Source organism: Gigantopelta aegis, chromosome 9, assembly GCF_016097555.1.
Source record: "Gigantopelta aegis isolate Gae_Host chromosome 9, Gae_host_genome, whole genome shotgun sequence".
Classification (NCBI taxonomy): Eukaryota; Metazoa; Mollusca; class Gastropoda; order Neomphalida; family Peltospiridae; genus Gigantopelta; species Gigantopelta aegis.
The window spans coordinates 61,709,069-61,722,286 of NC_054707.1; the positions used below are offsets into that span (position 1 = coordinate 61,709,069).

Sequence of the window (13,218 nt, forward strand, 5' to 3'; positions counted from 1 at the left end):
TAGAAAGTTTGCTTAACTCTTTAATTGTTAAATCTATCTTGGAATATTTATGTAACAAGTCTCTTGATATTTTGTTAACATTTAGACTAATGTTATGTGTTACGGCTGAAATTTCTTAACTAATGTTCCTTTGAACCCGTATAAATGTTTAAACATTCAAGTTAAGTTAAGTGATTGCCTGAGATGTATAGGTTACCAGGATATCCTCATATGATCTATTCAGTTTTTCCCAATCTGACCATTTGTAGATTTTTTATAGTGCAAGAGTATTCGAGTATGTTGATGACATTATTTGCTTGTAGATTTTGTACAGTGCTAGAGTATTTCAGTATGTTGATTATCTGCTTGTAGTTCCTGTATGTTGACTAACTGCCTCTAGTTTTGTCCAGTGCTAAAAATTTCCAGTATGTTGATTGTCTGCTTGTGGATTTTAAACAGTGCTAGAATATTCCAGTATATTTGACTATCTGCTTGTGGATTTTGTACACTGCTAGAATATTCTAGAATGTTGATTATCTGCTTGTAGATTTTGTACAGTGCTAGAGTATTCCGGTATGTTGATTATCTGCTTGTAGATTTTGTACAGTGCTAGAGTATTCCAAGGGCAATGACCTGGACTTCTATCTCAAGCAGAACAAGTGCATTCCAGAGAAGGAGGCCCGCTCTATCATGTGCCAGACGGTCAGCGCCCTAAAATACCTCAATGAAATCAAGCCAGCTGTGATACATTATGACCTAAAACCAGGTATTGCTACACTGATTAAAATAAATATATATACATGTATATTGATTCAAAAATACTTTGAAATATTATGTGGAAAATGTTTTTAAATAATCAGCACTCTTGAATTTGGATTTGTATATTGACGAAGAAAATTTAGAGATTCATAAAACTGGAATGGCACGCTTAAAATAATGTTGGGTGGGGTTTTTTTTATAAATAATAATTGGTATTAAAAATATTTTTTTAAATGTTTGAACATTTTGTAAATTCTACATAAAATGTTTTAAAGAAGTTTTTTAAAATTATTAATTCTCCTTATATGCACAGGGTTTCTGCCGGCGGGTAAAATGGGTATGGCACCATACCCACATTTTGTTTCAGGGTTGTTGTTTTTTTAAGTATTTAAGTTTTTGACAAACTTTCTTATCATTTTCTGTATGATTTTTTAATCCTAACTCTAAAGGAGGTCCCCCCATACCCCCTGTTGACTGGTTGCATTCAATTCCATAGCACCAGACCCAAAAATTTCTTTCTGGCAGAAGAACCGATGCATGATGCAATAACTGTTTTTTTTTTATTTAACATATTTTAATTATTTGTTTTGCTTGATTAATATTTTACCTGCTTAAGACAAACTAGTCCCAACCTCCGAGGCCCAAAGTAGCTTAGGTGTAAAGCACTTGCTTGAGGTATTGTAGCATCAGAGCTATTGATGGACTTGGGGGTTTTCCCCATCCCATTTCAAGTAGTGTCCCACAATTGATACCTCAAATCTCGTGGTATGTAGTCTTACTTATGGGAAAGTGCATATAAAAAGTTCCTTGCTGTTTTTTGGTAGGAGTTGTCTGTTACTGAAACAGATTTCCTCTCTCGAAAAACCAAATGGCCATTGCTTAAAATGTAGTGATATGCTGTTAAACACGTATTCCTTTCCTTGGTACACAATATATATACATATGTACATGGCATGCTTGACATTTGAAGCCAAACACAGTTGTGCATCTGAACTTTTGCTTTCCAGGTAACATTCTACTTGGTAGCGGGTCTGTGAGTGGTGAAATCAAAATCACAGATTTTGGTCTCAGCAAGATTATGGATGACGACAGTTTCTCTCCGGACATTGGGATGGACCTCACGTCACAAGGAGCTGGAACTTACTGGTAAGAATCAGTCCTTTTGGTGTGATATCGCTATTGGGTGTGGGTAATGTGTGGATTGAGAAATGGTTTTAGGTTTGGCACAATGGCTTCAAACTTTATTTCTTAGCATCTGGAGAATGTAACAGCAATGGTTTTTCAATATCAACTTTTATCTGTTTTAAGAGTATTTTTGTTGTTTATATAGTAGTAGTAGGGCAAGAAAAGGTAAATTTTTTGGTTCTTAAGTGTGTGTGTGGGGGGGGGGGGGGGGGGGGGTGTACAACCCGCTGCCCCAAGTTCCTGTGTGTCTAAGAATAGTGGGTTACAGTGAATACATATTTTGTTATAAAAACATTTCTAACTTGTATTGTGTTACAGTAAGAATATTCTTTTTTTACATTAAAATGAATAAACACACTGCTCTCTCTCAATTTGTATGTATGTTTAAAAAGAAAAGCATCTTTGCATTATTTTAAATCAAATTTTTGTCAATTAGATCATGAACAGCATTTAATATACCAGTCAAGAAGCTTTGGTAATATAAAAGCATAAAAAGGCTAATTCTGGTAGGAATAGGCAACAACTATAAAGGATCAATTGACTGGATTGATCTTAAACCTCTTGTATATTATTTTCAATTAGGAATCAAAATGGTTGACTTGTTTCATTTTAGGTACCTGCCACCAGAATGTTTTATTGTGGGCAAGTCTCCACCAAAGATTTCTTCCAAAGTTGATGTGTGGTCTGTCGGTGTGATATTTTACCAGTGTTTATATGGGAAAAAAGTAAGTGAATAACATTAAAATTGTGTGTATCATTCCATCAGCATCAGTTTCCAGGATTGTTTTGCTATGGTTCCATGTTCCATGAATCTTTTTCAGGTTACTGCAGTGTACCATGAAAGTATTATATCTGTTATATATATATTTTTTAATTATAGTAAAATGTATTTATTTATATATATTTAATACTTTGTTCTTAATTAAAATTTATACCCGTTTTTAGCATGTTCTGAATTTCAAGCAAGTATTGAAGGTAACTACTATTGGACTCCCACTTTGTTCAAATTATGATTATCTGGCCAATTAGTATTTATGTTAGTATCGCAGAATGCATTGATAAATCATGGATGTTTTACTGTTTGTCTTGATTTAGTATTATCCAGTTTAGGAAATCAGGTTTACATTAAAATCACACTCTCAAAATGTCAGTGTTGTTCTATTTCACATCACTGTCTCAAACAACTTAATTATTTTGCACCGTGTGTCTCTGTTGTTAGTATATTGAGACAGCTGTTAAATGTTTGTTTCACAAACTGTTTTGTGTTTCAGCCATTTGGGCACAATCTGTCTCAGGCTGCCATATTGGAGGAGAACACGATCCTGAAAGCAACAGGTGTGGAGTTCCCTGCAAAGCCACCAGTCACTCCAGAAGCCAAGGTACATCGTGGGGTTCAGGCTAGGACATTAGAACAAAATAAGGAGAAAGCTCCCTTTAAAACTTGACTGTGCCAAGGTACATCGTCGGGTTCAGGTTAGACTTTAGAACAAAATAAGATGAAAGCTCCCTTTAAAACTTTCCTGTCCTGGACGGAGAGGCAGGGTTGCAGAAAGTGCTCGCCAAATGCAGGTAAAAATTCCTACGGACGATTTAAAAAATGCAACTACCAACCCCGACGGTCTGTCTGTCTTTTTTATTTCGTTTGTTGATCACTTTGACACTTGCGAAGTGTCCTTAATAAAGTTTTGTCAATTTATCTATATATTCCATTTGAAGTGAAGACACTGTTTATTATAACATTGTTAATAATATATTGTTCTATAGACTGGAGAACTAGTAGAAATCCTATCAGGCTAGTAAAATTTACTTGGTTCTGGTCTGGCGGGCTAGTTAACTATTTTCCATGTCTGCAGCCCTGGAAAGGAGCCGGTGAGAGCTGACACCTGTGCCCATGATAGGTGTGTGCTACAACAGCTTGTTATGAATGTGCACATTAAAACCTAAGGAATGATCTGACTTAATCCTTCAAGGGGGCGGGACGTAGCCCAGTGGTAAAGCGTTCACTTGATGTGTGGTCGGTCTATGATTGATCCCCATTAGTGGACCCATTAGGCTATTTCTCACTCCAGCCAGTGCTCCACAACTGGTGTCACAAAGATTGTGGTATGTACTATCCTGTCTGTGGGATGGTGCATATAAAAGATCCCTTGCTGCTAATTGAAAAGAGTAGCCCATGAATTGGCGACAGCAGGTTTCCTCTCTCAATATCTGTGTGGTCTGATGCCATATAAACATAAATAAAATGTGTTGAGTGCGTCGTTAAATAAAACATTTCCTTCCTTCATCCTTCAAGGGTGGGACATAGCCTAGTGGTAAAGTGTTCGCCTGATTAGAGGTCATTTAAAGTATATGCATAAAAGATGCCCATATAATTTTTTTCTCTTCTTAATCATGTCCAACCACCATACTATAGTTCATCCCACTTTTTTTTTGTAACAAATTTGAATTTGGTTTGACGTATAAAGAAAAGTAAAAGTGTTTTGGAAATAACAATTTGTTTGTTTGTTAATTGTCCAATTTAGAAAACAATCGGCTCAGAAATAAATAACATCGTTGATGTATCTTGATAGAAGATGTTGAATGAATGTTGTTCACCTGATTGTTTTGTTTTAACAGAGCTTCATCAGGCGGTGTCTACAGTATAAGAAAGACTCGAGACCAGACGTCTTGATGCTTTCACAAGATGATTATTTAAAACCTCCACAACTCAAGTCGAAGTAGGTTTTGGGTTTTTTCTGCTTAGCTCTCCTTACCCACCAAACTTAAAATAATCATATAATTTTTTTTTTTAATCCTCTTAAATATACATCTATTCTCATGTAGGAGATAAATCTAGCTGCTTGTTAATTTAAAGCCTGTACAATTCCAATGGTATTAAACTCAATATTCTTGTCTTTGCAGCCTTTTATTTAACTTCTGTATCTTCTTTTTGTCTGTCCCAGGGGTGGGACGTAGCCCAGTGGTGATGCACTGTCGTTCTAGGATTGATCCTCGATAGTGTACCCATTGGGCTATTTCTCGTTCCAGCCAGTGCACCACAACAGTGTTGAGCACACAAGAAGAAGAGTATTATACATACGTGTTCTCGTTTTGTTTTCCAGACACAATGCAGAGAGCGTGGGAAGTCCTGCACCAACTAGCATGACCACAAGTGCAAGCCAGTCATCACAGAGACCTACCATTAACTTTAATCAGTCGCCTTCTTTCAGTTTCGGAGAAAAATTCTCATAGTCTGCAGTGGACGAAAAACGTGGATGAATGTTGACAGAAAAAAAATACCTCGACTTTCAAGTGAACTATGGATGGCCTTGTAGTTATGTGTCGCAGGGTAGCAGAGAAATGAGAGCTTTAAACTATTCTGTGTTAGCATGGCGTGTGTGTGTGTCTTCTGTTTCCCAACAGAGAGAGAAAATATCCATGCAAACAGTATGAGGATGATGCTGGTTTTTATGTCACATCGAGTGTAGGGTAGTTTCCTTCTAGTGATATCCATCTTGATGGTGGAGAGAGGATTTTAATTAATATGAAAATTTGCAATAATTCAACATGTTAAAACAGCAACATCGTGGTTGCATTTCATTCTCTTTCTTGTGCTCTACAAACTGTCCTTCCTTCTCTCTCTCTTTCTTCCCATCCCCATCTTGTTTCTGTTTCTTTTTCACATTCTTTACTTTTCTCTCCTTTTTTTTTTTAAAGTTAGAAGACCCAGTTATTTGGTGGAGGGGGTGGGGGTCTTTCTCAGTTCCAAACAGTGCTTTATTTCAAGGCTCTTTAAGTGCAGTCTGTGTGAAGAAAGTGCATATAAAAGACCCCTTGCTGCAACTTGATAATAAGTGTAGATGTGTTGTGGTTGCAGTTATCTTCTCATTCTGTTTGACAAATAAAACATAATATCCTTTGAGATGTAGGTCATGGTAAATTAAGTTGATAGAACATTTTAGGGATCCTGTTACAATCCACATGGAAACCGATAAACCATTACTAATATTATTGGTAAACAGCTGTGTGTGTGTGTGTGTGTGTGTAGGCTGGGAGGTGGTATGGGATGCACTGCTGAATTATGATTATGAACACATCTGTTGACAATGAGTTTTTTTTTTTCTCGTGGTTTATATATGGACTTCACAAATGCATTTCAGATTTATTATAATGTATTCTTTACACATGCATATCAGATATATTAGTATTATTACCAGTTCTAAATAAGTGAACCATGTGGCATATACTTTAGTCTTTACAAATATTATCATGACACGCTCCAAATCTTGCATTTATTAAAAGTATTACTTATTTAATCATGTACTGCAAAATTATTACTTCTTTTTTTTTTTCTTGTGTTAAGTACTTGATGGTGTTAGTTTGAGGTTTCAGGTATCTTACTTCTGATCTACAAAATTCATCAGTTAAGAATTCTATAAATGCTTCTTTATTTCCATTAATGTGGTATTTAATTAGTGAAAATACCAATTTGATGTGCAAGAGGTCTTTTGAATGCATTTTACTTAACATTGCAGTCAGGGGGTTCTTTTTTTGTTTCTTTCCTTTTTTGACCCCTTTCTAATCAGAAGTCTAGAGCATGTGTTGTCCTGTATGGAAAAGCAATTGAAAGATCAATTGGTGCTAATAAAAAAGGGAACATAACAAATACAGCATTATCGGTTATTTTCTTTTGTATTCTATCTTGTTTGCCTTAAATCTCTCAGTCGTCTCTGTTAGACACCAAGTAGCCAGTTACAGTGCATGCTGGGTAATGGTGTTCTGATTGATTGGAAGGTTGGTCAGGCATTGTTCACTCAATCATTTGTCTAATTAATCGAGTACAATTTATTTCTACTAGTTGTACAATGCAAAAGTTACTTTCCTATAAGTTCCATGGTCTTGTGTGTAGTAATGAATAAGGCAACGGTAAAATCAGTTTATATTCTTTATACAAGAAGATAGAAGCCGCATTTTTATTTACTAAACAAATGATAATTCATATATTATAATTAAAAAAATTAAAATGTTTACATAATTTTTTTTAGAAATGAGTAAATGTTTTATTTACTTAGTCCACCAAAATTGTATGGCAAAAGGGTTTTTTGGTGGGAGGTTTTCATGTTGTATTTTTATTTATTATTTAATAATTTTAACATAGTAAACCTTCATGTTAAAAACTTTGGATGTAACTGTAAACAGATTTATTGTCTGGGTTGCACAGCAGTCAATCTAAACGCAGATTCACACATATCATGTGACTTGAAATGTACACCATAAGCCATTTTGCACACATTTAGCTTTTGGGAAAAATTAGCAGTTATGTTTTTTTCTGAAAATATGTGGGTATAACAACTATTCAGATGGGATGGAGGTGGTAGCAATTTAGCTCAGTCGGTAGAGCTCTCGCCTGAGCTTCTCTGGGGGTTTTCTCCTCCAGCCAGTATGCCACGACTAGTATGTCAGAAGACATCATATGTGCTGTCTTGTCTGGCTGCATTCTTCTAAAGACTATATGTCAGAATTACCAAATGTTTGACATGCAATAGCTTCTGATTAATAAATCTATGTGCTGTAGTGATGCCATTAAACTAAACAAACTTAACTATATAACTGTTTCAATAACATACTCTCCAGATCTCGTTAAAAATACGAGTCAGGTGATGTAATAGGTCATCTGCTGTATGTCTCTGCCTTTACGTCGGATCACAATATGTATAAGCGGCAGGTGTTCTTCAAAGCAAAATATATGCTTAATCAGTTAATAATCGGTCAGTGATTAGTTGGTGCTGGGCTGTTTTTACTTATTTCTTGTTTTCAGTTAAGTAAGGAAAACCCCCACCTCAACTATTCTAGCATTTAAAACAAAATTATGTGAATGAAAATCTCATTGTCATTGATCTCTGAATTTGTTTTCATTTTTGAAATGTAATTTGTACATTAAAACATTTTATGTTAATTATTGCAAATTTTCTATTCAGTGTAGTTACGGTGAACACTATATATATTTGTTAAATACACAAATGAATGGGTTTGTTTTTTTATTTATTAAGTTTCTCAAGAGGATAGAATTGTGAATTGCAATAAGCTCGTTCGTTTGTTATACCTGAACCAGTATTCTTACGGAACTATTCAATGTTTTCTTTTTTGAGTGTCGACATGTTCTGTTATGAATTGAAAGAAGACGACAGATTAACATCGAAATGCGGATTTTGTTTTGTGAAATCAAGATACAGGAGGAACTCATTTCAAGATCAGTTGATTCATTCATGGAGTATTTATGTACAGAAGAGTGCCATGAATCAGTGCCAGTAATAAGCGACCACAGATTTGTGAAAACTGTTTGGAAAGTTTCACCGACTTTGTGTCTGTCGAAGCACGCTAAACTAACGTGCTCTGTGTTAAAACTTGTGTGTATGGTTGTTTCAAATTGTGAATATTCTGAACATGGTGTGCGATGTGTGTGTTCTGGCTCCTGTTTTATGAACATTGTTTTTTGTTATTTTGTGACTGAATGCAAGATGTCTGCAGACTACAAAATGCGGATACACTTATGTGATACTTCAGCTGCAAGATTGTTGCTGCTGATATTCAAAACATTTGGAGAGAGAGAGAGAGAGACAAACAAACAAAACCAAAATGGAGTGCAAATTTGTTATATTTATCGACAGTCTGCCTAACCTTCATTGATTGATTGCTAATTTAAATGTTGTTCATTGGGTGACAAGCAATATAGACACATCAATCTAAAAGCTACCGATTGACTACTTGATGGATAGTGATAATCACAAAACTATTGCTTTCATTATGTAGCATAGTAATTAAGCTTTAGAATTTTTTATTATTATTATTTTTTTTTTTTTTTTTTTTTAATTATTATATACCTACCCTTGGAAAAAAAAAAACTGATCATGGTAAAATGAAAAAGGGTTTGCATTCTTAAATTTTTTCTGAATTAGATATAAGCTGATTGTGAATTAAATTGTGAATTCGTAACAATCATAAAATATGATTGAATTTAGTGAAGTTATTTTTTAAAATCATTTAATATTTCACTACGCTAAAGTCAAAGGTTTTATATTTTATGGTTACAAGTTATTTCATGCATGGTCTTATTCGACTGGAATACTGGGATATGATTTTCCGGTGTTTTGTCCGATTTCAGCTTCTTTAGAATAAAATAATTTATACAAACGTATTGATCTGAAATGCTAAAAAAAATTACATAATTTTTAAATGGCTAATACATCCTTGTAGTACCCAGGATATTTCATATACAATATTGTGATTATCTTTCTGTAGTTAATGTCATCACTGCAATTTTAACATTCCCACTGTTTTTCATGTCTTGGGAGATTATTACTTTTTAATTATTTTATTCAAATCAGGGGCCATGCATTAAAATTTGTATACATTGAAATATTTCAAGTGATATTCCAAAAAGAGATCATAATGTTAGTATGCATTTAGTAGATGTTATTCAACATAAAACTTGGCAGTACTGCATCACAGTGGGATGTTTGTGGTATTGCAGGCATCTGAGAATGGAAAATTTACACAAACCATTTATGGGTTACGAAACAAAACATATTCAGGTAACCCATTTTGATTTCAATGGCGCAGTGGTAAGAACATCAGAAAGAAAGATGTTTTGAAAATTAATTTTTTTATAGTTATGTGTCACTATTTAGAACCTGATGTCCTTTTTCTTTTACCAATTGATTTCATTTGAATATGTATCACAGTTAAAAGCGGGAGGTGGTATCTTATTCTTTCCATGCATAGTTACAAATTCATATGCTTAGCTGGCATGAGGGAGTTGCAGGAACAGTTAATTGCAGTCTTGGTAAATGATACAAATTGAAGTATGGTGCATCATTCCCTCTCCCGCTGCACGCGCATGCACACCTGTGTCCGCCCCCCCCCCCTCCACATATACACACAAATCTAAAGAAATTAAATATGGATGCCAACCCCGTTCGAATACTGCATGATGCCTATAGTCTAGTCACAGTGATTCCTCTACATATGATTTGAGATAACACAACATTCCAGTTGGTGCTGCCTGCTATTGTCATTATTGATGAGGTGGTGGGAAATCGAATCATGTCTTGCTTGGCTGCTCTTAAAAATTCACATCTTGTGTTTGACAAGTTGCGCTATGTGTAAACTGTATAATTGTTAAATATGGGATAAAATCTACTGCATTGAATGTATTCTCTCATGAGCCTCTTTAATTTTCTGAAGAGGTAAAGATCCATGGTTTTTTTACAGCATTGTATGGTATTTCAGTTTAGAACTTTGTTTCTTGCTTGAATTTTATCCAGAAACAAGTAAATGTTTATATGTTATTGATCATATTTATAGCATATTAAACAAGCTTCCATTTTGTATCTTGTTTATGTCCCAAGTGAAATAATTTTCAATTGTCACAAGCTTTAGCGAGTGACAATGAAAATAATTTCACAAAGGACATGATATGAAATGGTAGCGAGTTTAATATCCTACTTATTACCCATAATCGATCTAATTTATATCACTCAACACGTGTGGCGCACTACAATCTTATAGGAAAGTCAACCAATCGATGACGTCACTTGGCGTTCTAGTGGGACGTATCACTGTGATATGTACCAAGATATTTTTAACCATATGGATAATTAGAAATGTTCTTAATTGTCATATCCAGATGATTTACCAGGATGTATTTCTAAAAGGTACTGACAAAAACCCAGTACACAGACTTTCTGCAAGAAAATTATTTGAGGGTTCATAATAAACTCAAAACAGCAAATAAGTGACCCTACTAGATGGTTATGGGTTCGAAATCTTTTGAAACTGAATACTGTGTTTCATGTACTCTCACCAATTTTAAACCAGTTCTTTTATTATAATCTTTCTTTAAGAAATTTATACAAATCTGTCCATTAATCTCTTAGAATTTGTATGTAATTTTACCCATCATACTCTGGCAGAAAGTTGAAATCCTAATATATTGTCAAAACTCTGGTGTACAGTCTTGAAGTTCTGTAGGCATTTGGACAATCAAGAACACATCAAGCATGCACATAAAAATATTCCAAGAAACTAGGTTTCAATCAGGAATATCGTACAAGGTTTTTAGAGGACTTTGTAGCAGTAGCTTTAAATAAACTGTTATAATTGCCAAGAGCCCTACTGCTTTACCATTTAGATAAGCATCAAGTACATAGTATGATCATGACGAAAGTCGTTGCATGTTGCTAATACGGACGAATCTTGTTACATGTATGTTGTGTACTAATCCGATGTTCTAGTCAATGGCCAAATTTACTGACACTCTTGCCAGTGATTACAGAATTAATAAACTGTTCTTGCATATTGGGGCCACATCCATCTATGTAAATGATCATGTTCTGTAACCCATTGGCACTTGAAAGATCATTCTGTGCATTTTTAATTTAATTTTTTTTTAAACATGTAATGCCCAACCTCCATGATAAAATGTTATTAATTGATATTTGAAGTAAACCATGCTGGTTTTATTTGGGGTGTGGGGGGTGGAGAGAGTTTACCAAAAGACAGTTTTATTACCATACCTTTGCAATTGTGGTGTGTCTTATATATTTTTACCAAATTTTTGTCAACCAATATTGGGACACCAATTATTCATAGTTTAAAATGTCGTATGTTCTTTTCCTTTCATTATTTTTTGTTATTTTATATTTTATATTTTATTATTATTATTATTATTTATAAATTAGTTAGCCAAATACATTTTGTAACTAGTTTTTTTGTTAAAACTTTTGGCGATATTGACTTCTAACGTGGTGGATCGGAATGTAATACTGGTACTTAAAGATCATCATGGACAATATCTTTGGGGTGTTTTTGTACTAAAATATACTTAGTGTGTAAATGTACAATGACCTAGTATGCACTACTACATGCACATTGGCTGATCTGGTTTCATGCTTTATACATGTTCATGCAAACAAGTTCTCTGATTTTAGGATGGGTTTTTTTTTAAAGCTGCATGTACATGTATGTTTCTTATCATCCTTGTCAGTTGTAACTTAGATATCTTTTACATGTATCTGTAATTTTTTAATTATGAATATTTATAGTATTTCCCTTGAAAAGCAGATCAATTTGTAGGTGATGCTAAATATATATTTTTTCTTCACTTTATCAGTTTTTAACAGAATGACAATGAACTGGATATTGTTGACCATAAAATTAACTTATGAATATTATGATTTAAGGGTTGTACTTGGCTTAACGTAAGTGTGGGTTGCAGTACAAAAGTTATCAGTGCACATTAATAGAAGGTCTGCTCCAGGTAGACAACAGAAAAAAAGAGTCACTTTTAAACTTATTTTTTAGGGGTGCAACTGCCCCCCATTGCACCCTAATTAGGTAGAGTCCTGGACCCAATTTCACAAAACATCGTAAGCCTAGTTTTTTAAAACTTAAATCTATGACAAAACCACAGTTCTCACTGCTGTTATAGTACAACAAATATAGTTAGAAATACACATAATTCATTTCTTTTCGTTCTTAAAATGCTCCATCTTCCGTAATGATGTCATTTTCTGCATGAAATAGATGCCAAATACGTGTAAATGTATGCTCAGTAAAACTGCTAGTCGCAGACGTAAACTAACGATGTTTTGTAAAAATTGGCCCCTGGATTTTGGATGCAATTGTCTAAAAATGGCTGGGTGGCAGAAAAACTATTCCAAAAAAGAATGTTGGTTTGTTTTATGCCTAGAGAGAACCATCTCTCAGGTGCCAGAACCTGTAATGTACAAATCATGATCACAAATCTCTCAGAAATGTATGCAGTATGTTTCGGTTATAAGGGAATTTCTTGTTGCAATGTTTTGAGTGTGGTAATGGTTGTGGCATGGCGTGTGTGTGTGAATGATAAAGGGCTGTTTTTATTGTTTTGCTACCATTTACTGGGTGACTGAAGTAAAACAAATGAAATGAGAAGCTCACCACTTACAGTTGTTGTTTAGTTGTTGAGAGAGAGAGGGAGAGATAAAATGACCACCATTATGGTTGTTTTTATGGAATAAAATGTATAAATCATTTTACATACTAAAATGTTTGTGTTGTTTTTACATGTACATGGTATGGGAGTGGTAAAGCGATGTCCTTTCTCTGCCCTATTTCAGTTTATCCACCGGACTGTCAAATCGAATGACGTTTAAGGTTGTATAGGAGAATGTGCATATAAAACTAAAATGCCTTTGCAGGTAGGCCAGTTATTGGGAACAGAGTGTGTGATAAAATGTACAATAAACAAACAAACCGACTACAAAACATTCATGG

The 13,218-nt window shown here is 34.4% G+C and overlaps 1 protein-coding gene across 3 annotated transcripts in view; it reads left to right on the plus strand.

Moving 5' to 3' along the window:
- LOC121380594 (serine/threonine-protein kinase tousled-like 2) overlaps window positions 1-12,984 on the plus strand; it is a 44,083-nt gene extending 31,099 nt beyond the window's left edge. For all 3 annotated transcript variants that reach the window (XM_041509482.1, XM_041509479.1, XM_041509480.1), the window contains 6 exons: window positions 576-745; window positions 1,746-1,884; window positions 2,537-2,648; window positions 3,195-3,302; window positions 4,540-4,640; window positions 5,025-12,984. In XM_041509482.1, the coding sequence (XP_041365416.1) occupies window positions 576-745; window positions 1,746-1,884; window positions 2,537-2,648; window positions 3,195-3,302; window positions 4,540-4,640; window positions 5,025-5,154 (760 nt within the window). In that variant the 3' untranslated portion in view covers window positions 5,155-12,984. The remainder of the gene's footprint in view (window positions 1-575; window positions 746-1,745; window positions 1,885-2,536; window positions 2,649-3,194; window positions 3,303-4,539; window positions 4,641-5,024) is intronic.
- The last annotated feature ends 234 nt before the right edge of the window (window positions 12,985-13,218 follow it).